Genomic DNA, 26,530 nt, shown 5'->3' with positions numbered 1-26,530 from the left:
TTTTTACGTGAGTAGAATGTGTGCTTTTATTTAAAATGCATCTCTGGGTTATTTGTGGGGCATAGGAATTCGTTCATTATTATTTTTTTCAAAATATAGTCCGCCCCACCCCACAAGGTCTGAGGGACAGTGGACCAGCCCCCTGCTGAAAAAGTTTGCTGACCCCTGGGTCTAGGGAGGGAAACCTGAGTTAGGTGGCCTTGCAAACAGCCATCTGTAAAGCCCAACAATGGGATGCTGGGAGCCGCAACCCAAGTGAAGCTTACCTATAATGATGAATATCTTCGAAAGATTTTGTGTTATTTATAGCAAATACACATAAAAAGCCTTCGCCCGTCCTCATGTACTGGTCCCTCATCGCACTGTACTCCTCTTGGCCGGCTGTGTCTAGAATGTCCAAGAGGCAGGTCTCGCCATCTATGACGACTTGCTTCCTGTACGAATCCTGAGAGAGGTGGGAAGAAAAGAGGGGAGGCAGAAAACGCTTTTTGATTATTCATATATACCTAACTTAGGCGGCACCAATACTACAGAGCTGGAAGCATCCTTCGCACCGGAGACATTGTGCCTGCAGGGCAAGCAGAATGGTGCAACCAGAAAACGAGCAGCGCTTAGTGTGGTTGGGGGTGGTACTGCAGCTGGAATCAGGTGATGTGATGAGCCTATAAGGTTTCTCCCTGCCCTGTCCCGCTGCACATTGGCCTGGTTTGCACATCACCATAAGCCAAAATGTGGCTAAACGCAGGGATGGGAAACGTTTTACAGCCTATATTCCCTTCTGAGCGACCTTCAGGGATCACACAGTAATGGAGGAAGGCGAGGCACAGGCAAAAGCAAGTGGAGCAATAAATTTAGGGAACCGCAGAAAGAGGGGAAGGAAGTCAAGTTCTGAAATGTTAAAATGGCTGCAAAATCATTGAAATGTATAAACCTGAAAATTATAAATTAAATTAAATTTTAAAAAGTGAGTGGGGCAATAAACTTGAGTTTTAGCTTTCTACAGGAGGCTGGCTTCTACAGACACTTATATTTTTATGTATACCGCCCTTCCTTCGTAGATCTCAGGGCAGCTCACAGCATAGAATTGCAATACAAAAACAACAAAATGCGTTATAAAAATAAGAACAAAAACAAAACCATTTGAATACCACCATATACTCACAGGTCTCCCACAACACATTAAAAAGGGCAATGGATGTCAATCAACCTAAGGCCTGGTTGAAGAGGAAAGTGTTTGCCTGCCACCTAAAAATCATACAGTGAAGGTGCCAGGTGAGTTTCCCTGGGGAGAGCATTCCACAAACGGGGAGCCACCCCAGAAATGCCCTGTTCTCATGTTTCCAACCTCTGGGCCTCACATGAAGGAGGCACACAAAGAAGGGCCTCAGAGGTGGATCTCAGGTCCAGGTAGGTTCATATGGGGAGAGGCAGTTCTGGAGGTATTGCACTCATGGGGCATTTAAGGCTTCATGGGTCAAAACCAGAACTTTGATTTGGGCCCAGAAACTAATTGGCAGCCAGTGCAGTCACTCCAAGATCAGTGTAATTACGCTCAAACCATCTTGCACTTATGCGAACCATTATGCACTTATACACACCCCTCTTTGCGTTTGATCCAGGCAAGAAAAAGCTGCAGTCGGAATTCAAGGGCAGATTCCACCTAGGGAAAGGCATTTTTTGAATTTTTGAATTCCGAATTTATTGTTATTCACGTTTTATATTGTATTTTATGCTGTTTTTAGTTGTTGCATCAATTAAGTGTTTTAAATTTGTTGTTAGCCGCCCTGAGCCCGGTTTTCTGAACCGGGAAGGGCGGGGTATAAATAAAAGTTTATTATTATTATTTATTATTAAAGGAGGGCATGAAAGAGGACTAGTGTGAGATGGGGCTATGGGAAGGATGAGTCTCGCATTCAGCTTCGGAACCTCGAGGGACCTGATCCTTGGGCTTAACAGGATCATGCAAACACGTGTCGCTTCTCAAGAGGATCTCACAAGCTGCTTCCTCCTCCCAAGACTTTTCGACTGCCACACTTTGCAAAGATAAGCCAAGGTTTAGCACGCTGTGCAAACGTGGGCACAGCTCATGGCTGCTGAGGAGACAGCTGAAGTCCAAGTTCGGACCACATGCCAAAGGCAGCGTGGGAGTGAAAAAAGAGAAGCAAAACAACAGCTAATTCTCCTCCAGGAGCCTGCAAGTCCTGGTAACTATGGTTTGGTTTACTGGGGCGTGCAAACCAGACCAATGCTTTTCTCACAATCGGGGCAGGAGGAATCAGTGCTGCACAAATAGCTAATTTGGCCTCAGTTATGGATCCGTATTTTAAGCGACCCTAACCCCTTGCTAGGGACGTGGGTGGCGCTGTGGGTTAAACCACAGAGCCTAGGACTTGCCGATCAGAAGGTCGGTGGTTCGAATCCCTGCGATGGGGTGAGCTCCCGGTCCCAGCTCCTGCCAACCTAGCAGTTTGAAAGCACGTCCAAGTGCAAGTAGATAAATAGGTACCACTGTGGCGGGAAGGTAAATGGCGTTTCCGTGTGCTGCTCTGGTTCGCCAGAAGCGGCTTAGTCATGCTGGCCACATGACCCGGAAGCTGTACGCCGGCTCCCTCGGCCAATAAAGTGAGATGAGCGCCGCAACCCCAGAGTCGGTAACAACCGGACCTAATGGTCAGGGGTTCCTTTACCTTTTAACCCCTTGCTACTTTTAGATATTCCAGATTACGTTTCCCACCATTCCGTTCTGCATTTGCCTGCACCTTATCTAACCTCTCCTAGTACTTTTGCAGAGTCGGCCAGCCAGCAAACTCACTCTCAGCTATGCCATGTTATTTCTTTTGCGAATCTGTATCTTTAAAAAATAATAATAAACACACACACACACAAAAAGTCCTTGTCCCTCTTGGTCAGGACTGCAGCAGCGCTGATCCCATCAGCAGGGCACACAACCTTCCTCCACACGCTTTAATTTTCCAGAAAAAAATGTGTTTGGACGAAGTAGCATCCTGACATTCCAGCCACCTCTCTTCCCACGGTTCCAACAAGAGCTTGGGTGAGAAGCAGATTTTATTTTTATTTTATCTTGCTTGCTCCGTGCTGAATGCAATCTTGATTACGTAACCAGAACAGAGGGGCAATTATATAAAAGCAAAACGGATCAGAGCGGCGGATGCCAAGATCTCAGAGTCCTTTCACCCATGGCACACCTACAAGAATTCCTTGCGCATTTCACGGGTATGACGTGACCGGTCTCATTCTTTTTCAGAGCGTTTCCACTGCAGGCAGAAGGAGCGGAGAAAGGGAATCAGTGCCGGGGTGAGAGCTCCTGGGAGGGCGTCTCAGGGAAATAAAAACACACAGCAGGCCTCGTTCTGAGCTGAAGGAGCATAAGCACCAAGAAAAAGCATGGCTGGATCAGACCAAAGACCCATCTAGTTTTAGCATTCTGTTTCCAGCAGCTGAAAGGCAGGGACAATTAAATAAAATAAGAATAAGAATTTATTATTTATACCCCGCCCATCTGGCTAAGTTTCCCCAGCCACTCTGGGCGGCTCCCAATCGAGTGTTAAAAACAATACAGCATTAAATATTAAAAACCTCCCTAAACAGGGCTGCCTTCAGATGTCTTTGAAAGATAAGATAGCTGCTTATTTCCTTCACATCTGAAGGGAGGGCATTCCACAGGGTGGGTGCCACTACCGAGAAGGACCTCTGTCTGGTTCCCTGTAACCTCACTTCTCGCAATGAGGGAACCACCAGAAGGCCCTCAGCGCTGGACCTCAGTGTCCAGAACAATGGTGGTGGAGATGCTCCTTCAAGTACAGTATACTGGACCGAGGCTGTTTAGGGCTTTAAAGGTCAGCACCAACACTTTGAATTGTGCTCGGAAACGTACTGGAAGCCAATGCAGATCTCTCAGGACCGGTGTTATGTGGTCCCGGCGGCCACTCCCAGTCACCAGTCTAGCTGCTGCATTCTGGATTAGTTTCCAAGTCACCTTCATAGAGCGCCATTGCAGTAGTCCAAGCGTGAGATAACCATAGCATGGCAATATGTTGCCTTCCAGGTATTTTAGATTACAACTCCTATCAGCCCCAGGCGGAATGGCACTGAGTTCAGTACTCAGAGTAGACCCACTGAAATTAATAGCCCTGAGTAAGTAGCGCCCATTGACATCAGCGGGTCGGAGTAGGACTAGCACGCACTACAAGCTCACAGATTTCTACACATACCTCTCTCCATCCAGGAGAACTGAAAGCCTTATTTATGAGATTTCTTACCCACCCTTCACCATAAAGGTCCCAGGGCCGATTGCACAATACAAGAAACAACGTGCAAACAACACCGACAGAACAGTTGCAACGATAAAAACAGGTAAAGCCAGTTGACCAGAGGCGGGCGCTACAAAACAAAATACTTTCGCTGTGGAACACCATGGTAAAGAGGTACATTTTCCCAGCATATGGCAAATGCCATACAGCGAAAATCATAGAATCACGGAGCTGAGACCATGAGGGGCATCTTGTCCAACCCCCTGCAATGCAGGACTATGCAGCCATCCCATATGGGGATTGAACCTCCAACCTTGGCGTTCTCAGCACCATGCCCTAACCAACTGAGCCACCCTGGGTGCATCTCTTTAGGGAGGGAGTTGCACAGTTCAGGGGCTGCCACTGAGAATACCCTCTGCTGCCCTATGGTTCCCCACACTTCCAGGAGTGGGAGAACTACCAAGAAGCCCCCTCAGCTGATCCTAAAAATCGGAGAGTCAGTAAGAATGATCCCAGTTCAAGGACACATGCCCCTCCCCGACCCCCACGTCCCTCCAGCCTGGCATAGCCCCACATAAGAACTCAATGTGGGGTATGCCAGGCCAGAGAGACGTGGGGGTCAGGGAGCAGCATTGCCTGAAGGTCACATCAAGCCCCCAGTTGCCCACCCCGACCAAGATGTCTCAGTCTGCCTCCGACAGATGCTGGTTTTACATTTTACAGCAACGGCTTTAGCTATTAAAGGTAAAGAGACTCCTGACCATTAGGTCCAGTCATGACCGACTCTGGGGTTGCGGCGCTCATCTCGCTATATTGGCCGAGGGAGCCGGCGTACAACTTCCGGGTCATGTGGCGAGCATGACTAAGCCGCTTCTGGCGAACCAGAGCAGCACACGGAAACGCCGTTTACCTTCCCGCCAGAGTGGTATCTATTTATCTACTTGCACTTTGACGTGCTTTCGAACTGCTAGGTTGGCAGGAGCTGGGACCGAGCAGGGGGCGCTCACATCGTCGTGGAGTTTTGAACCGCCGACCTTCTGATCTGCAAGCCCTAGGCTCTGTGGTTTAACCCACAGCACCATCCGCGCCCCATTTTTAGCTGTAGCTATTACTGACGTGCTAATTGTTTCGATGCTGCAGTTATAATCAAGTGCATTTTATAATTACAGTCATACCTCCTGTTACGTTTGCTTCATGTCATGTTTTTTCAGGTTGTGTCCCGCGGCGACCCGAAAGTACCGGAAAGGGTTACTTCCGGGTTTCGTCGCTCGCGCATGCGCAGAAGCACTAAATCGTGCTTCACACATGCGCACAAGTGCCAAATCGCGCCGTGCACCTGTGCAGATACAGCGCTTCAGGTTGCGGGCTTTTCATGTTGCGAACAGGCCTCCGGAACAGATCCCGTTCACAACCAGAGGTACCACTGTACAAATGAATTACAGTAGCACCTCGGCTTACGTTACCCTCGGGTAACTCAGGTTACATTAATATGGCTTTTACATCTCCCCAGGTGTCCCCCAAAAAAGTTATTTATGTATGCAACTACATACACTTTTGTTAGCCCAAAAATGGAAAAAGAGTGAGGTCCCAACCAAAGAAGGATGGCTACTCATGTTGACAGAATATGCACAACTCGCAGACTTAACATATAGAACAAGAGAACAAGAAGAACACACGTTTAAAGACGATTGGAAAACGTTTGTTGAATATATGGGAAATAATTGCATACAGCTGACAATGCTGGCAGCATTAAGATAAATTCAACAGTGTAAACAAGTTGTGATGGATGCAATAGCGGAATACTGAATGGTATAGTTTTTGTAAAATATGCAGGGATTTATGATATGAAAAATGAACCATGCAAAGAGAAGAAGGGAAGTCTTGTATGTAAGGATGTAAAATATTTTAAATTGTAAAACAAAAAATTTAATAAAAATATATATATAAAAGATGGCTTTTACGTCTTAAGGCAGAGTTTGATTTATTTTAAAAAGTAATGCAAATACAAAAAAAAAAAAGCGCAAAGATAAATGGGTCCAACTCAGCCCTTCCCAGTGTCTCCCCCACTCCTTCGCTTCCTTTAGACATGCAAGTCCACCTCAGTTCCAGCCAGGATGATAGGAAACCCAACACCTCCCACAGGTCACCCAGGTGAGACGCCCAGCATCAGCATCACTGGGGAGGCTCCCAAAAGCTGTGGGTGGGGAGGCAACACACACACACACAAATACACACTGGTCACACAAACCAAGGAAGTGGCACTCTGCACCCGCACACAGCACTTTTGGTCACACCCTCGCGTGAGCCGTTACCGCTCAATTCCTACTACTCTGTGCCCTCGTTGGGGTTGGTCTGTTTAATAAGAAAGGCGGAACCTGCAGATAACCAAGAAAAAAACTTCTGTTGGGTTCACCAGCCAAGGGGGTTTGTCACATCCAGAGGCTTGAGAAAAACTGTGGGCTTCTCTTTGGGTCAAGCAAGAGAGCCATTTGACCAGCAGAGGGCACTCTGTGAACTTGGGCTGCTGGTTTTCATTTCAGCTGTCCTGCTAGGATGCAGATTTCACGTCCTGCCGGTTTTGTTGCTTGCTGCTATTGTTTCTGTATAGCTGTCGTTATAAATATATGTATTTTTTAAAATTACTAGGCCCATGCCACACTCACATCTTACGTGAAAGGGTCAGCGGCAGCATATTTTTTGTTCTCTAGGACGCACCGGACCATAGGACGCACCTTGTTTTAGAGGGGGAGAACAAGGGGGAAAAAATTCTCCCCCTCTCTGCTCAGCGGCCCTTCAGCGAAGCGGCAGGAGAAACGGAACCCCTTCCATTTCTCCTCCTACTTTGCTGAAGGGGCACTGTGCAGCTCTCCCTCTCTGCTGAAGCCAGGAGAGTCTTGCTCTCCCGGCTTCAGCAAAAGGAACCCGAAGCCTGTGGAGCGCAGTGGGAACTTGCGCTGCGCTCCGAAGGCTTCAGGTGGCTATCCCTGAAGCCTGGAGAGCGAGAGGGGTCGGTGCGCACCGACCCCTCTCGCTCTCCAGGCTTCAGCGAAAGCAACGCGAAGCCTCCAGAGCGCGGAGGGAGCGCTCCCTCTGCGCTTCGGAGGCTTCGCGTTGCTATCGCTGATGCCAAGGAGCTGACATTCACTCCATAGGACGCACACACATTTCCCCTTAATTTTTGGAGGGGAAAAAGTACGTCCTATAGAGCGAAAAATACGATACATAAAGAGATATCCGTCTCCAAGAGCTTTCCCTTTTTTTCTTTCTTTTTTTACGCCCGTCAGCTCACTGAAGAAAGAATTTGGCATTCGCTTTTCTTCTATCCTCTCTCACCCTATTATGAATCTACACCAAAAGGGAGTAGATTGCATGCGAAAAATCACAGCAGAACATCTTACGCAGGTCAGGAGGCTTTTGTCATATAGTTGGAAGGGATCCCTAGGGCCAAAGTATTTTAATACGGTACTTTGTTGGAAGCCGCCCAGGGTGGCTGGGGAGACCCAGCCAGATGGGCGGGTTATAAATAATAAATTAATAAATAATAATAACAACAACAACAACAACAACAATAATAATAATAATAATAATATCATCTAGTCCAATCCTCTGCAATGCGCGAATCTTTTGCCCCACATGGGGCTTAAACCCAATCTTCTGTAAGAAAGCAACTCTCTGACTCATTATCCCTATCAGTGTATCACCAGTAATAATCCTGTTACAGTGGTACCTCGGGTTAAGTACTTAATTCGTTCCGTAGGTCCGTTCTTAACCTGAAACTGTTCTTAACCTGAAGCACCACTTTAGCTAATGGGGCCTCCTGCTGCTGCTGCCGCGCCGCCGGAGCACAATTTCTGTTCTCATCCTGAAGCAAAGTTCTTAACCCGAGGTACTATTTCTGGGTTAGGGGAATCTGTAACCTGAAGCGTATGTAACCTGAAGCGTATGTAACCCGAGGTACCACTGTATTGGGCCTCAGATTGACTTGTAACTCCTTTAATTTTTCCTCTAGATGCCATTTCCGGAAGAGGAAACGCCATTCCAGAGATTATTTTTTTTAACCACTTGTGGTATCTATTTAAGCATCATATAAGATCACTCAGGAACTGATCTTCAAGAGGGAGTGGAACAAAGCATTAGACGGGGACCAGGGTTAAGTGGGTGACTTGGGGGCCAGAAAGAGTCTGCCTCTCACGGTTGTCATGGCGATGAAATGGGACCAATTCCACACAAGTCACCTTGAGCTTCTCAGGTGGGATTATAATGTAAGAAACGGGAGGAAAATTGGCATGTCGCCTTTGTGAGAAAGTCAGGTGTCAATCTGAATTCAAACCTCAGGTCCTTAATCCGCTTACTTTGCTGAAGTAACGCAGACCAGCCCTCCCCTAAGCGAGGCTTGAAGGGACAAAGACGAATGAGGTAGGAGGATGACTTAAAAGTCAGCGACTCATTCAACTATCAAGAGCCCATTGTGTGAAATCCTCCAGCTCAAGGCTGCTAGGAAGGTGATAAAAACCTCCAGTTATCCGATCGCATTTGTTCCCATCTTTGATGCAAACTTGCTTGCATTTGATTAGGAGGCCTTGTAATACAGGATCAGTGCCCTGATGGGCCTCAGTGGGGGATACACTGTGAAGGCAAGTAGCAGAAGTGGCTTAAAGAATCATAGCATTGGTGCTGACCTTTAAAGCCCTAAATGACCTGAAGGAGCGTCTCCACCCCTGCTGTTCAGCCCGGACACCGAGGTCCAGCTCCGGGGGCCTTCTGGAGGTTCCCTCACAGCAAGATGAGAAGCTACAGGGAACCGGGCAGAGGGCCTTCTCGGTAGTGGCACCCTCCCTGTTCAACGAACACCCTTCCATCAGATGTCCAACAGATAAACATGACTTGTAGGAGACATCTGTAGGCAGCCCTGTTTGATGTTTTATTATGCTTTTATATTTGCTGGAAGCCGCCCAGAGTGGCTGGGGCAACCCAGTCAGATGGGCAGAGTACAAATAATAAAATTATTATTATTATATTACTGGGCTAGGTAGCCCAATGGTCCAAATCGGTGTAAGGTAACTTTCTGCGTTCGTCCATTTGGCTACTGTGGGATAGCAGGTGGCTCGTCTGGCCTAGCAACACAGGTCCAGTATACCTGAAGGAGCGTCTCTACCTCCATCGTTCTGCCCGGACACTGAGGTCTAGCGCCGAGGGCCTTCTGGCGGTTCCCTCGCTGCGAGAAGCCAAGTTACAGGGAACCAGACAGAGGGCGTTCTTGGTAGTGGCACCCGCCCTGTGGAACGCCCTCCCACCGGATGTCAAAGAAAAAAACTACTACCAGACTTTTAGAAGACATCTGAAGGCAGCCCTGTTTAGGGAAGCTTTTAAGGTTTAACAGACTACTGTATTTTAATACTTTGTTGGAAGCCGCCCAGAGTGGCTGGGGAAACCCAGCCAGATGGGCGGGGTATAAATAATAATAAATTATTATTATTATTATTATTATTATTATTATTATTATTATTATTATTATATGCATTCTCTATCTAGATGGCTGCTTATAAAGCAATGTTGGATTTCTATACAAGGAGCAAAATGGCTTGCCTGCTCAGTCTTCACCTGCCAAGAAGGTAAGCTCTTCAGCTCATCTGCCAGCTCTGCAAACACTCGCTGCAAAATGGTCCACAACAAGCAAACCAACTACCATTATTTCTACTAGTTATTTCTACCATTTCATCCTCCTGTGTTTGTAGGACAAGCCTAGAAGAGACAGTCCTGCCAAGGGCCGTCAAGCAAGTTTTGATCAGCCGCAGGACTTGAACTCGGGACTTCCTAGTTCATCACTCGATCCCTTGGTTACCAAATTACAATACCATAGCCTTTCACAGATGGGTGCCCTGCATATCTTTTGGGCAGTGCTGGCTGGAGCTGATGGGAGTTGTAGCCCAAAAGATCTGGAAGGACTTTGGAACCTGAAAACCTATCTGACTTCCCTGGACAGTTTGAAGGCTACAGGAGGACCAGAAAGCAGCAGCACTTCACAGATAACGACAGATGACCTTGCAAAAACCCCAGTGCTCATAACCAAGGATCACCTCTTTTACATCTTTACTTGAAGGTTCTTGCCATATTCACTTATTCTTCCACCGTCTGCCCTCTGCTAATTTAAAAGCACAGAAAATGCCTGTTCTTTCCGTTAATAACACGTTAAAAATACATAATCGCCTGACAATGTATTCTCACAATTCAAAAGATACCTCTCATGCCGTCTTCAGACATGCTATTAAAACTTTTTTTTTTGTTCTGCCAGACTTTTTTAAAGAAACAATTAAGTCTTATTTGCCTCTCTGCCAGCTGCTCTGTTTTGAAATTCTTTCATGCCAAGTTGTAGGATGCCTTGGAAATAATCTTATTCTGAAAGGAGGCTGGATGTGAATTAAACAAAGGCGAACAACTCTGCCAGTAGCGTGGCTGCAAGAGGCAAAATGACAGGGCTTTGTTAGCATTGGCCCCTGGGGTCCCTTCCAACTCCCTTACAATTCTCTGATTATATGAGGTTCTCGCCCTACGGTGCCTTAATACTCCTGTGCAATAGAGGCAAGATGCCTCCATCCCCTGCTCAAAGATTGAACTACTGACATTGCTAGCAACTCCCATTAACTAGGTTGTGGTTTGTTTTTTTAATTTAAATTTAATTTTTTTGGCTTTGGGGGGATTTTTAAGCATTTTTTTTTTTTTTTAAGAATCGCCCTACTTGCCATATATCTGGGTTTCCCCAGACATTTTGCCAATTCAGGGGTGAAAACAACAACAACGCCCAGACGCCATTTTGCAGCCCAATCCCCAGATGCATCGGGGAAAACCCAGAGGTATGGCAGCCCTACATTAAGAAAACTCTGGGCAAGGCCAGAGATGCAACGGCAGAACATCTGCTTTGCATGCAGAAGGAGGTCCCGGTTTCAGTTCTACGCATCTCCAGGTGGCGATGAGAATGTCCCTTGCCCAATGTCTCATCCCCTGACTTAAGGGATTCCTGCCAATTCCCACATGCGCCCCGCTTTCTGGGGTTTCAGCAGGTGTTGTTAACAGATTTTCAACTCTGTTAATAGGGCCTTAAGAACTGGCCTTGTTGGATCAGAACTAAGGTCTACCTAGTCCAGCAAACTGTCGTTGTTCTTGGCCGGCCAGGAGCTTCCAAGAAGGTCACAAGTAGGTTGCGAGACCCCAACCAACCACCCTCTTACTTTGCCGAAGGGCATCTATGCATATCAATTAGCAGGCGCAAATCTGTGACACGGATCAGTGGCCGGGTGTTTTAAATACCCAGCAGTTCCCCTGGTGTAGCAGTTACGTAAACAGGTCACATTTTATGGAATGGCAGCACCTAGCTACTATAGTGCTATAAGCTGCTTCAGGTTGTGTTTTTTCAGGTTACACACCTGCCGAAACCCGGAAGTACCGGAACAGGTTACTTCTGGGTTTCAGTGGTCGCGCATGCGCAGAAGCACTAAATCGTGCTTTGTGCATGCGCAGAAGTGCCAAATCACAACCTGCGTGTGGGCAGACGCGCCGCTGCAGGTTGCGAACGTGCATCCCGCACGGATCATGTTCGCAACCCGAGTGTCCACTGTATCTTCTAAATCCATAGTCTTCAACCGCTTCAAACATGGGACCCACCTGTAACTCAATCCTGCATTTGGAGATCATAGAATCATAGAGTTGAAAGAGACCACAAGGGCCATCGAGTCCAACCCCCTGCCAAGCAGGAAACACCATCAGAGCACTAATGCCTTTCTTAACTTTTTTTTTTTTTACCATATTTGCCTATGGTGGCAGTGCTGCTGTTGCAACCCACCACAGGCCAGGCCATTTCAATTATGTTATTTGTTTATTAAATTTGTCAGTTGCTTTATCTCGCCCGGGGCAGCCCATCGCAACTTACAAACCAACCAACCGGCAACAGACTCATAGAATTATAGAGTTGGAAGAGACCTCAAGTGTAATCTGGTCGAACCCCTCTCAATGCAGGGATCCTGCACACAGCCGTCTCTGGGGGTGGGGCTCAAACCACCAACCTTCTGGTTAACAGCCAGACGCACTGACCCATTGCACCACACTAGACCCCACATGCCCCAGTAATAATAATAATAATAATAATAATAATAATAATAATAATGATAATAAATTTTATGTATATCCTGCCCTCCCCAGCCGAAGTCGGGCTCAGGGCGGCTAACAACAATCAAATAATCAAACAGTCAAATAATCACACATTCTAAAAATATTTCATTATAAAAATTAATTAAAATCAAATTGATGGCAACCGATTAAGCAAAATTCTGTGCAGGTTGCCAGAAGAGGGAGTCAGGCTGCGCCCTGACCAAAGGCCTGGTGGAACAGCTCTGTCTTGCAGGCCCTGCGGAAAGATGTCAGGTCCCGCAGGGCCCTAGTCTCTTGTGACAGAACGTTCCACCAGATTGGAGCCGCAGCCGAGAAGGCCCTGGCTCTAGTTGAGGCCAGTCTAACCTCTCTGAGGCCTGGGACCTTGAGGATGTTATTATTTGCAGACCGTAGGTTTCTCTGTGGGGCATACCAGGAGAGGCGGTCCCGTAGGCACGAGGGTCCTAGGCCGTATAGGGCTTTAAAGGTTAAAACCAGCACCTTAAACCTGATCCTGTACTCCACCGGGAGCCAGTGCAGCTGATATAGTACCGGATGAATGTGATCTTGCAGCGAAGACCCCATAAGCAGTCTCGCCGCGGCATTCTGCACCCACTGGAGTTTCTGGGTCAGTCTCAAGGGCAGCCCCACGTAGAGCGAGTTACAATAATCCAGTCTGGAGGTGACCGTCACATGGATCACAGTGGCTAGGTCAGGGCGAGAGAGATAAGGTCCCCACCCACCTGCCAAAGACCATGCGTTCCAGATGCAGGAACACGCTTTTAAGATGCATTTGGGGACCCGTCCCTTAATCTCCCACCCTATATTTGCATGCTGGGAGCACTCCCATTGCTCACGGAAGCTGTTTCGGGAAATTCCACAACTCAAGGAAGAAGGCTGCTGGGTTAAACCGTTTTTGTCCCCTGCAAGTCAGTCAGTGAGAAAAGCCACCTCCCCCAGTGGCTTTTGCCAGATGACTCCCACAGTCCATGGGTGGTTAGGGAAGTAAGTTAGACCGAGAGCAGAATTGAGAGCAGATCCATTGAAATGAATGGGCCCAAGTCTGTGAATAGCACAAACACAGCACAGCTCCATGCCTAGAGGAACATCGACAATCCATCTTTGACAGAGAGTCATGAAGAATTAATAGACGATTAAAGGTTAAAAAAAAAGGTTAATCCTTTATCTCTGTTATCACTATGAACATATGCAAAATCCAAGAGCTAAATGCATCCTAGGAGAGCCCAGCCAAGATGGAAAAGGAGAAAACAAGATTCCTGCATAATAATAATAATAATTTATTTATACCCTGCCCATCTGGCTGGGCTTCCCCAGCCACTCTGGGCTGCTTCCAACAGAACACTAAAATACAATAACCTATTAAACATTAAAAGCTTCCCTAAACAGGGCTGCCTTCAGATGCCTTCTAAAAGTTTGGTAGTTGTTTTTCTCTTTGACATCTGGTAGGAGGACGTTCCACAGGGCAGTTGCCACTGCCGAGAAGGCCCTTGCAGACTCCTATTCACTTATTAGGAAATCATTTACCTCTATTGTAGGGTCGTATTCATCTACGAAATGGTTCTGAATCAACTGTATCGTCAGCGCACTCTTGCCCACGCCACCAGCTCCAACAACGACCAGCTTGTACTCCGTCATCTTCTGTAGGCCTGTTGAAGATGAAGCAGAAATATCAGTTTTATTCAATGGAACACCAGAGGCCCTTTGGCTACAGGTAACTCTTCTCGTTGCCTTTATTCGCAGGTCCAAAGACACAGAAACCACAAGAAATGGATGCTGCCGTCAAATAAGCAAAGGTTTGCATGGCTTCGTTTTCCAAATCCAACATCAGAAATGGCAATATTCCAGAAACCAGGAGGGCATCTCGGTATACCAAGACACTCTCCAACCAACCTTGCATTTAACCACCCTAGAACAAAATAACTTCAAAAGGAAACACCAGGGGGCTGAACTGCAATTCATCAGGCAGTTATGAATTATGTCAGCTGGGTCTTGAATCAAGATTGTGGATTTTTGATTGCACTCCTTACACCACCAATGCTGGGATGTTTCTTTCATCACCTTGTTTAATCGGCCATTGCAATTATTTTGCTTTTAGGGTTGTAGAGTAGGGATGGGCAATATCTGGTTTTCAACATCACAATATATCACCAGCTAAACATTGTGATATACTGATATATCACCATGTCTGAAATAAGGATGCAACTTTGTAGAGGTATTGGCCAGCTTCACGGTTTTTCCTGCATCATGATTTTTGCAAAGCACACACACACACACAGTGATTCACGATATATTGTCAGGTCAAAATTTATGAAACTAATATTACAATATGGACTTGAAACCAGTTTTGGACGATTTATCGATAAATTGTCCAACAGTATTATACAGCTAAGCTGGTCTCTGACTGGACTTTTACGTTCAGATACATGAGAGTGGGAGCAGAATGGCGTATATGAGGGTATCAGAAATACCTGAATTTCCGATATCCTCATATACGCCCATCCTGCTCCCAGTCTCATGTATCTGAACATAAGAGTGGTTCACCTAGTGGGGTGAAGCCACAGCAATGGCCTCCTGCACTTGCCAGAAGAGTCGAAGCGGCAGCAAGGTCCGGGTTGCACCAGCACACTGTGAAAACGTGTCTGGCACTCGCACCAATGCAGCTGCAAAGGCCTGACTTTGCCGAACCCTCACTCCTGCCAGACCGCAGCCATGGCCCAGCAGAAGGCGACTGGTGGTCTCCACCATATGGGGCAACCTGCTCCTCCCTGAAGTCCAAGAAAGATGGACTCGCATTTAATAAAATCATAAAATGAAAGAGTTTGAAGGGACCCTGAGGATCCTCTAGTCTAGTCCAACCCTTTGGCAATGCAGGAATATGAAGCCGTCCCATATTTGTTAGTCTTCAGGGAGCCACAAGGCTCTTGGCTGTTCTTTTTACTATAAACAGCTGAGCTACTTCTCTCGTAATTAGAGTAAATAAATACGGAACAGAATTCCAGACCAAAGGACTCACTAAACTCGACTATCATTCATTTAGCTCAGCCAGTAAAGCATGAGATTCACAATGCAAAATTCGAATATTCAGAGCATGCATATACATGGCACGTTCTGTACATACAGTGGTACCTCGGGTTACATACACTTCAGGTTACAGACTCCGCTAACCCAGAAATAGTACCTTGGGTTAAGAACTTTGCTTCAGGATGAAAACAGAAATCGTGCTCCAGTGACGCGGCGGCAGCGGGAGGCCCCATTAGCTAAAGTGGTACCTCAGGTTAAGAACAGTTTCAGGTTAAGAATGGACCTCCGGAACGAATTAAGTACTTAGCCTGAGGTACCACTGTATGACCAGCAGCGTTCAAAAGAGTGTTTGCCGTCCTGCCACACTCAATCTCATTGAAAATGGCATGTACAACTGAAAATTCAAGTCTCAGTAGTGGAGATCAACGTAACTGACAGATGGCACTGTATAGCTTTGGCCAAATTGCTGCCATTCATTCAGATGACCTTCAAAGGCAACAGCCAAGTGACACAAATACTCAAGTTTTGGTCATCTCACTATGCCAATGAGCATGCCGGGGCAACAATGCCACAGCAGATCAGACAATGTGAGAGTTGTGCTTCAAACACATCCCAAAAGAATGGCTAGCAGGAATTCAAGTTCAGTGCACAGGGGAAAAATTACTTTAAGATTCCAAGTATATAACTGACCACCTTCAAGTATTTTTCCAGACCTGTTCAGGAGAAGTTAAATCACCATCCCTAAAATTCCATAAGGGACGCAGGTGACACTGTGGTCTAAACCACTGAGCCTCCTGGGCTTGCCGATTGGAAAGATGGCAGTTCTAATCCCCAAGACGGGGTGAGCTCCCATTGCTCGGTCCCTGCCCCTGCCAACCTAGCAGTTCAAAAGCACACCAAAATAGGTACCGCTCCAGCAGGAAGGTAAACGGCGTTTCCGTGCGCTGCTCTGGTGTCAGTGTTACGTTGCGCCAGAAGCGGCTTAGTCATGCTGTCCACATGACCCAGAAAAACTGTCTGCGGATGAGCACCGCAACCCCAGAGTCGTTCATGACTGAACTGTCAGGGGTCCCTTTACCTTTGTAATTCCATGAATACATTTAGTGTCCAAAAATTACTGAGCCAACAATTGCCAAGGGAAGGAGAGAGCAGCAACCTTCTCTCTTCCCCACCCCCAATCCTGTTGGTATTCATGTCATCAGTCAAATCACTTCACATCATGACAAATCTGTTTGGCTGTTTGGTTGTAAGTCGCTTTTAGTTGCCCTGGGCAAGATACAGCAACTAACTAAATAATAATAATAATAATAATAATAGGAAACTCATTACTGTGGGAGACTGCAGTGAAGTATGGGCAGCCATGTGTCCTCCTTTACAGAGGACAGTCCTCTATCTGAAGGTACGCACTGCTTGGAGGAGTGAGAAATGGGGCACTGCCCACCAACTGTGGACATCTAGACAGCAGACACAGCCTTCCACACTATGGCAAGATGTTGTGCATGGCATTTAAATGATGCCTAAATCCAAACCTGCATATACAAATCGGCACATTCAAATATTACGTGATTATGTGCTCTCACATCCCTTTTTTGGGGGGAGGTGCCAAGTGGCTGCCATGAATGTACCCTGGCGTCAGATTCCCCCTCCTCAGGAAAGAAAGTCAAGGACTTTCTGAATCAGAAGATTTAAGGGACGGAGACAGCGAGCAACCTTCTCTCTCCCCAACCCCAAATAACATTGACATTTATTTTATTTTTGGGACTACAACCCCCATCATCCCTGACCACTGGTCCTGTTAGCCATGGATAATGGGAGTTGTAGTCCCAAAACATCTGGAGGGCCGAGTTTGCCTATGCCTGGCTTAAAGTTACAAGAAAGGAGATTCCTAATAAACATCGGTAAGAACTTTCTGACAGTTAGAGCTGTTTGACAGTGGAACGGACTCCCTCAGAAAGTGGTGATCTCTCCTTCCTTGGAGGTTTTTAATCAGAGGTTGCGTGGCCATCTGTCAGGGATGCTTTTGTTGAGATTCCTGCATTGCAGGGGGTTGGACTAGATGACCCTTGGAGTCCCTTCCAACTCTACAATTCTATTATTCTATGTCATCAGGCGCCAGAAGCAGAGGCATTTATTGTACAGTAAGCCTGCAGCTCACGCAGGGGCTGTGTTCCAGGGATCAAACTTGAGCCAAAATCTCTTATTATCAAAACACATTGGGTTCAATGGCAGGTGGGGTTGCCAAAGTCAATTTTCCTGGATCCCTGCCCGGTTTTCCAATGCCCTTTTTTAAAAAAATTGCTATGCGCGTAAAGCTGAATGTACACAAGTTAAATGTTCATAAGTTGTGGGCTTGCCGTATTGAGAGCATTGGCCAGAAGCACAGCCCCTGGCAACATACCTCAAAAGTGACAGAAATTAACTAAAGGCAGCTCCACCATGGCCTATGTGAGTAAGAGGGATCTGAACCATGGTTTCCTGATTCCAAGGCCAGTGTACTCACTGAATCAGGTTCAGGAATCACTTTAGAGCTATTTACATACCTAATAATGCTGTGAGGCGGAATTAAAGAACCTTTTAATGAGGGTGAAAGAGGAGAGCGCAAAATATGTTTTGAAGCTCAACATCCAAAAAAAAACAAAAATCATGGCTACTGGGCCCATCACCTCCTGGCAAATAGAAGGGGAAGAAGTGGAGGCAGTGAAAGATTTTACTTTCTTGGGCTCCATGATCACTGCAGATGGTGACAGCAATCACAAAATTAAAAGACGCCTCCTTCTTGGGAGAAAAGCAATGACAAACCTAGTCAGCATTTTAAAAAGCAGAGACATCACCTTGCCAACAAAGGTCCGTATAGTTAAAGCTATGGTTTTTCCAGTAGTGATGTATGGAAGTGAGAGCTGGACCATAAAGAAGGCTGATCGCCGAAGAATGGATGCTTTTGAATTATGGTGCTGGAGGAGACTCTTGAGAGTCCCATGGACTGCAAGAAGATCAAACCTATCCATTCTGAAGGAAATAAGAGTCGGACACGACTAAACCACTAAAGAACAACAAAATAATGCTGTATATCACTTTACACTTGAAAAGATTCCACAGCAATTTATAGTAAATCAGACCACCACCACCACCACAATTAAAACACAATTTTGAAAAATTATCACTGACACACACACACACACACACACACACAAACTGCTATCAAGTTACGTGACTTTTTTATCATGAACACTTGAATGTTGAATGTCTTATCTGTAAAAAAAAAAATGCATTTACTCTGATGGCACCGGCAAAACCTATTTTTAAATTTACGACTTCAAACAATATTATTGTAGTGCTGCTGTTGGTTGTCATGTTCTCGCCTATTAAAGTCCATTTTTATCTAGTTAGGTAATTTATGAGCCAATATATACCAAAGAGGGACTTTTCTTGTACTTTGAACTTGAGAAACACATCGTTATCATGATGCAGTGCCTGCTGTAATTAAATGAAACTCACAAATTCCATATTACTTCGTTTAGGTGCTAATCTAACAGAGAAAAACATCCTATTTTCTTTCTTCATCAGACCGATAAAACTTACTCAGCAAAGAGCTTTTAATAAATTCATAACAGATTACGTGACGTAGGTTAGGCGGAAACACATTGCGGCTGCTTCTTCCCCAAAGCCAATACGGGATAAACTGGGATTAGAGTCGATGTTTCTCACTTCCAAACTTGAAGATACCAGCCAAGTGCTTTTCAGTTTTTCAGCCTTCAAGGAACCGTTTCTGCTTTGGACTTGCTTGCCAGATAAAACTCTTGATGGAACCTCTGCAAGTTGCCGAGAATTCTGGCACATGTTGCAAGGTGTGCAGCCAGCTCACCTGTGCACTAAGCAGACCTGCTGAGCCTCAGCTTGAGCTCTGTGCATGGACAACATGGCCCCAATACAACCCTATATTCCTTTGAATATGTACAAAGAAAGAATATTCTCCCTTTGCGTTGTTGTTTAGTCATTTAGTCGTGTCCGACTCTTCGTAACCCCATGGACTAGAGCACGCCAGGCACTCCTGTCTTCCACTGCCTCCCACAGTTTGGTCAAACTCATGCTGCTAGCTTCGAGAACACTGTCCAACCATCTTGTCCTCTGTCGTCCCCTTCTCCTTGTGCCCTCCATCTTTCCCAACATCAGGGTCTTTTCCAGGGAGTCTTCTCTTCTCATGAGGTGGCCAAAGTATTGGAGCCTCAGCTTCAGGATCTGTCCTTCCAGTGAGCACTCAGGGCTGATTTCCTTCAGAATGGATAGGTTTGATCTTCTTGCAGTCCATGGGACTCTCAAGAGTCTCCTCCAGCACCATAATTCAAAAGCATCCATTCTTCGGCCATCAGCCTTCTTTATGGTCCAGCTCTCACTTCCATACATCACTACTGGGAAAACCATAGCTTTAACTATACGGACCTTTGTTGGCAAGGTGATGTCTCTACTTTTTAAGATACTGTCTAGGTTTGAAAATAGATACCAGCGGGCAAAGCATTTTTCAGGGGAAGTTGCCCATCATAACTGATCTCTTCGTGACAGTCCCACATTCATCTGCATCCACATAAAAATCCACATCCAAAAACATTTCTATATGTGTGATTACGGCTGACTATTGGGCATGCCAGCTGAGGCGTATGAGAGTTGTAGTCCAAAACGTCAGGAAGACACCGTAAGAATTGGAAGAAAATGTTAGTAGTGCTGGAAAACACCTTTATGATGCCTGGAACAACGGAACAAGGGTAGCTTAATACGACACTCTCCAGTTCTTTTTGGCTAAAGTTGGGCTAAGGTTCATCTTGGCTAAAGTCGCCAGGGATGATGGGAGCTAGAATCCAACGGGCATCTAAGAGGGTCATAAGTTCCCTCCATCCCTGCAACTCTAGAATGTGTTGGCTGAGGTTCCTGCATTGCAATGGGTTGGGATAGATGACCGTCAGGGTCCCTTCCAACTCTACATTTCTATGATTCTATGGGTTCCACGTGCCACAAAGGTTCCACAACTACATCCAGCAGTCTTTGGAAGGTACAAGGACTGGAGCTGCCACAACAAACACATCCAAACCTGGTTCACACGATGCCTATGCAATGAGACAGTGTCTTTTCTTGCGCGAGCCAGACTTTAAAAATACCGGAGGTGAGCTTTAGAGCTACGCAGACATTTTTCACCAGGCTGAGCTGCTTTGCCGGATTATACTTTATCCTAGCCAAGCTTGCCACATTTAAGAAATAGGAAATAATAGTTACAGAACGTTAATAAACATTACAGAAGCCATCTATGGACAGGGTGGTGGGAAACTTTAACCACTCAGGAATTCCCCAATATGGCCATCTCTGCATATCCAGCACTCAGGACCTCTCCAATTTGAACCACAGGGACTCCGCAAAAACCTTTACCACCCTGCATACTCTGGTTACAGTAAGCAGCAGGCAGGTCACTCGCCACAAGAACAGGGAAATGGCACATCCACAAGGTCTTCAGTACTACTCGGCATCTAGATTTGCCCAATACAGTGGTACCTTGGTTCTCAAACTTAAACTGTTCCGGAAGTCCGTTCCAAAACCAAAGTGTTCCAAAACCAAGGTGCGCTTTCCCATAGAAAGTAATGCAAAATGGATTAATCTGTTCCAGACTTTTAAAAACAACCCCTAAAACAACAATGTAACATGAATTTTACTATCTAACGAGACCATTGATCCATAAAAAGGAAGTAATAAACAATGTGCTGCAGTCACACAATCAATCAGTAGTTGAACTGGGTTCCACACAGTCAGCAAAACGAAACGAAAAAGAGCCGCAAAAACGTAAAATAAAGAGCAGACCTCAGCGTAACACTCAAATCAGAAGCATAACACTCAAGACGGACGCGTAACACAGAAAAAGTTCGCAAACTGGAACACTTACTTCCGGGTTTGCAGTGTTTGGGTTCCAAGTTGTCTGAGTACCAAGGCGTTTGAGAACCAAGGTACCACTATATAGAAAACAAAATTTCGTTTGGTTTAAAGTTTAAACTCCTCATCCCCAATATTTGTTCATATTCATCTCTCAGTGGTTTTGCAGGTACAAGATCTCAGGCTCAATCCCAGGCATCTCCAGGTAGGGGGTAATAGAGACCCCTGCCTGATGCGCTGGGGAACAGCTGCCGGTCAGTGCAGAGGACACTCAGCCAAATGGGCTTGTGGAGTATAAGGCAGCCCCGCCCCCTTTTGCCTCTGGCCCCACCCACTTTTTGTCTGTTACTCCACCCACAATGGAATTATACAGTTGGAAAGGACCCCCGGGATCATCCGGTACAAGCCCCTGCAGTGCAGGAGCCTTTTGCCTAACCTGAGGCTCAAATAATAGTAACAACAACAACAACAACAACAACTTTATTATTTATATCCCACTCATCAACAACAACTTTATTATTTATATCCCGCTCATCAGCAACAACTTTATTATTCATACCTCGCTCATCAATAACAACTTTATTATTTATATCCCACTCATCAACAACAACTTTATTATTTATATCCCGCTCATCAACAACAACTTTATTATTTATATCCCACTCATCAACAACAACTTTATTATTTATATCCCGCTCATCAACAACAACTTTATTATTTATACCCCGCTCATCAACAACAACTTTATTATTTATACCCCACTCATCTGGCTGGGTTCTGCAGCCACTCGAACCCATGGCCCTGAGATTAAGAGTCTCATGCCTTAATATCAAAAAGACCCCATATCCCTGGGGTATCAGGAGGGTCTCTCTCCTTTCCCGATGGACCTAAGAGACTACATAAAATCTCATTGGATGTACATAGCAAATATGAAGGTTCCGACAGATTAGAGCAGACAGAAGCACAAAAGGAATATTTGCAAAATACTGCCCCCCAAGGGGGGAAATGGAAGGCAGATTTTCCAGGAAGGGGGACCCCACGCAGGAGAGGAACAATGTCCGGGAGGGATGAGGAGGAAGTGGGGCGCATCCAGGATGGAATGGGCAAGAAGGTCCCCTTCCTTACTTCCTTCCTTCCTTCAAGGGGTGGCGGGGAAGGAAGGCAGACCCCCCACACACACACACACCAAAAACACACCCAAAAAGTATCCCCGCCGCCCTATATGGGAGCCGGAATGAATCTCAGGAAAGTTGATCTACCAGGAAAGACTTTGCAGTAGGGAGGAAGGAGGAGGAGGGAGGAGGAGAGAAGGAAAAGATGTCTAACTTTTTGAATGTTTCCATTTTTGCCATTTTGAACCAAGGAAGAGTCACCATCGCGTGCGTGTGTTTTCCTCCACCCCCTTCTCATTCATTTTCTCCCCCCGCGTTTATTTCCTTCGAAGACGGACGAGGGGAGGGGGGGAAGCCCCGCAATGAAGGACAAGCAGAGCAGGGAGGGGAAAGACCCAAGTGAAAGGGCGCGGGCGGCAGCTGCATGCCACTAGGTCCGGGGGCAGAAGCGGCTGGCTTCGGGGGCTCCTTCGCACGGGGAGCCCACCGAGTCCCGACGCCGGGAGAGGGCGCGGCTGCTTCTCGCGGTGGCTACTAAGTCCCGGGGCAGAGGCGAATGGGGGTGGGGGGCTTCTTCATACCACTAGGTCCCGGGGCAGAGCCAGCTGGGCGAGAGGCGGCTAAACCCCGAATCAGTGCCAGTAGACCTGGGGCAGGGGCTCATTCCGGGATGCCACTAGGTCCCGGGGCAGGGAAAGGCGAAGCTTCTGAAGGCGCGGCTGCCCACTAAGTCCCGGGGCAGAGGCGGCCGAAGGGGGAGGGCTTCCACTAAGTCCCCGGGCAGGGGCTCCCCACTAAGTCGCGGGCAGGGGCTGCCCACTAAGTCCCGGGGCAGGCAGGGGCTCCCACTGAGTCCCGGGGCAGGGGCGGGCAGGGGCTGCCCACTAAGTCCCGGGGCGGGCAGGGGCTGCCCACTAAGTCCCGGGGCGGGCAGGGGCTGCCCACTAAGTCCCGGGGCAGGCAGGGGCTCCCACTGAGTCCCGGGGCAGGGGCGGGCAGGGGCTGCCCACTAAGTCCCGGGGCGGGCAGGGGCTGCCCACTAAGTCCCGGGGCAGGCAGGGGCTCCCACTGAGTCCCGGGGCAGGGGCGGGCAGGGGCTGCCCACTAAGTCCCGGGGCAGGGGCTGCCCACTAAGTCCCGGGGCAGTGGCGGGCAAGGGCTCCCACTAAGTCCCAGGGCGGGCAGGGGCTGCCCACTACGTCCCGGGGCAGGGGCGGGCAGGGGCTCCTACTAAGTCCCGGGGCAGGCAGGGGCTGCCCACTAAGTCCCGGGGCAGAGCCAGCTGAGCGGGAGGCGGCTAAACCCCCGAATCAGTGCCAGTAGACCTGGGGGGGGGGGGGCTCATCCCGGGATGCCACTAGGTCCCGGGGCAGGGAAAGGCAAGGCTTCTGAAGGCGCGGCTGCCACTAGGTCCTGGGGCAGAGGCGGGGGGGGGGGAGAGAGGTGGGAGTCGCCCCTGAACCCCGGGTCACTTTCCCGCGGGGTGCGAATAGGTCCCGGGGCTTCCTCTGAAGAAGGCACCCCCCTAGCCCCTTGGGGAGCACCTACCTCCTCTTCCTCCTCTTCCCGGGTCTCTCCGGAGGCGCCGCCGCCGCTGCGCGAAATGGCCGGAGCCGGGGCTGGCGCTGCCGAGCGCCGAGAAGCGGATGAAGGGGTGCGCTTTAAAAGAGAGAGTGTGGGAGCGAGGGAGCCATCGATGCCCTCGGCGGCTCGATTCTCCGGCCTGATCAGGCAGAGGAGGAGGAGGGAGGAGGAGGAGTGGGCGGGGCGAGGAGGGGTGGGCGGGGCTGGAGAGGAGCCGCAGCCCGGGATTCTTGCAGCAAGATTCGCTTCTCCCTCGCGCAGCAGCAGCAGCAGCAGCCGCGCGCCTTGTAGATGCACCAGACCCGGTTATATAAAACGGCGGAGCTCTGCCAACCGCTTGCACGCTTCCTTGGGTGCAAAGCAAACCTCCATTGCACGCACGGGGGTTTTGCATCCGAGTAAGCGTGCGTTGCAAACCGGGCTTGCAGCAAGGAGATATATATATATATTAAATATTTTTATTTTTTTACAGTAATTGATAGGCATACTGCAGCAGGTTCCGCGCTGCCCTCCCAGTACCCGCTGAGCGCCGGGGCGGGGCGGAGGGGATGGCTTGCTTCCAAGTAAACACGCACAGACGGTCGAGTTGGCACTTCTAAAATGCGTTTTTTAAAAAATAAAAATGCAGCTGCTTTGAACTGGGCAGGTGATGGTTGTGGGGTTTTTCTTTTGATTTTTTAGCGGTGGGTTATCAAAATGAAAAGAATCCCGACCTGTCATTATTAATAAAAGACGATGGCAAAATAAATCACAGCGGATGAACGACGGCCTGAAGGCACCAAAAATCACCCGGGAAGCAGGTTATTGGGATTTTTAAAAAGACTGTAAAGTACGTTTGTCTATGGGAGGAGCATGCCGTGTTGGTGAATAAAGTGGCGATCTGTCAAGATGATGTAAATAACAAACAGTTACCTTTAAATGCTGTGGAAACTATAAATGACGCGAAAACGTACCAGGAACAAGTCACACGAGGTAAGGATGGTGCGTGTGTGGTTTTCCCCTCTTCCCTTTTGCCGAGAAATGTGACAGCCATGCAGAATTGAAACTGATCGTATGCGAGATCCATTTACATCACCCTGTAAAGCATTTCGGACCGCTGCACAGAACTCCGATAATTATCCTACAAAATCCGATGAACTAAACGGATGCTGATCAAACAGAATATATACCATAAAACCAATAAGGCGATCCGGAACTGGATTTACAGATAGACGAATGAATTACAACGTCAAGTGTTTTATGCGTTACATAAATGGTGAAGCATAATGCCACTTATTTTTTAAAAAATACTCTGAATTAATACTTCTGGAATAACTACCACCACCCCTTGGTTTTAACAGCCAGTAATCATTAATGTAGCATTCAGGCCTTTCAGAAAACATTGGGGGGAGGCAAATAATTATACAGATGGGGACCCCGTCCACTGCCCCCAAATATCCTCCCCCCTTTGTACACGGTCCCCCCCCTCCCCATACACACACAAACACAACCCTCTTACCCCTGTCTCTGTCTCCAGCCCGTGATGCTTTTGCTGTTTCCAGGACGTACATACAATTCAACTTCTCTGCCCAAGGCAGGTTCCAAAATAACAGGCACCTACTCTGTTATTGGCTGGTGAGGAGGAAGAAGGGCGTGTTACAAAATCTTTATCTGTGTGTACCTATGTATGCGGTGCAGTCAGCTGTGTTGTGTGTGTGTGTGTGTGTTTGTGTGTTTGTGTATTAGGCTGTAATGGGTTGCAAAGGTGTTTCGTAAGTGCAGCCTACCTATTTAGCTAGCTGGCTGCCTGCAGCAAGTCGCTTGGCATGCCTTGGAAAATTGCACCAAATCCCAGGGACCTGCCAAGCCTTACTGATTTGTCTTGGTGTTCATAACAAATGGTGCATCCTAATGCTCTCTTTATTTTCTTTTTGAAAGCAGCAAATGGGTTTGGGGTGGAGAGCCCCGATTGGAACTGCAGCCCCTCGCTCTAATCAAAATGTCTTGGTAGTAAACCCCTTTGGGTTTGGTTTACTTCAAAGTAGGGATGCGTAAGATTGCCTGAAGGGATTTCCAGCATTGCAATCTAGTAATTGTGCCTCTCAAGATCTGTTTTTGTTCTTTTCCTGTTTCAGCAATTGGGGTTTGTGTGGGGAGGAGATGGAATTTAGCCAGTGGTGATTTCTTGAGAATTCTCCCATAATTTTCAGAGTTACACCCGCAATCCCGGCTCTTCAATGTCATTCCCAGAGTAACTTGCAAAATGTAAAAAGCACAATGAAATGACGTTTGTAAATGAAAGATGAATCACTGTTTTTATTGTATATAGATCACTCACCTGAACCCAAAATGGCTAATGAATTTAATAAATAAGTTGCAAATATTAGCAGTGATTCCTGCATTGCAGCGGGTTAGTCTAGATGGTCCTTGGGGTCCCCCTTCCACCTCTACAATTCTATGTCCTGAATACAATGTGTGTTCTCTCCCTCCCTT

The 26,530-nt window shown here is 47.4% G+C and overlaps 1 protein-coding gene and 1 long non-coding RNA gene across 10 annotated transcripts in view; one reads left to right on the top strand and one right to left on the bottom strand.

Annotated features, from left to right (window-relative positions):
• LOC310825973 (GTPase KRas) overlaps nucleotides 1–25,690 on the bottom strand; it is a 79,486-nt gene extending 53,796 nt beyond the window's left edge. Inside the window, exons 1-3 of one of the 6 annotated variants that reach the window (XM_083700275.1) lie at nucleotides 25,557–25,690; nucleotides 13,959–14,080; nucleotides 267–445 (exon numbers count right to left, since the gene is read on the bottom strand). In XM_083700275.1, coding sequence (XP_083556401.1) covers nucleotides 267–445; nucleotides 13,959–14,080; nucleotides 25,557–25,608 — 353 coding nt within the window. In that variant the 5' untranslated portion in view covers nucleotides 25,609–25,690. Of the gene's footprint in view, nucleotides 1–266; nucleotides 446–13,958; nucleotides 14,081–24,022; nucleotides 24,144–24,970; nucleotides 24,992–25,011; nucleotides 25,169–25,556 lie in introns of those variants that run through there. The other 5 variants (XM_083700276.1, XM_083700277.1, XM_083700271.1 and 2 more) reach the window with 5 other exon arrangements.
• On the top strand, nucleotides 6,595–10,633 carry LOC310826303. 4 transcript variants are annotated; one of them, XR_014555715.1, is made up of 3 exons: nucleotides 6,595–7,673; nucleotides 9,804–9,883; nucleotides 10,007–10,633. It is a non-coding gene; the product is annotated as an uncharacterized lncRNA (long non-coding RNA). The 4 variants fall into 4 exon arrangements; XR_014555716.1 differs by lacking the exon at nucleotides 6,595–7,673 and adding an exon at nucleotides 7,869–8,533; XR_014555717.1 differs by lacking the exon at nucleotides 6,595–7,673 and adding an exon at nucleotides 7,869–8,687.
• Nucleotides 25,691–26,530: the final 840 nt, after the last annotated feature.

The sequence above is a fragment of the Podarcis gaigeae genome (genome assembly GCF_964106915.1).
Source record: "Podarcis gaigeae genome assembly, chromosome: 10".
Classification (NCBI taxonomy): domain Eukaryota; kingdom Metazoa; phylum Chordata; class Lepidosauria; order Squamata; family Lacertidae; genus Podarcis; species Podarcis gaigeae.
Note: the sequence above shows the minus strand (reverse complement) of the source record. Positions and strands in the feature narration are given on the sequence as shown.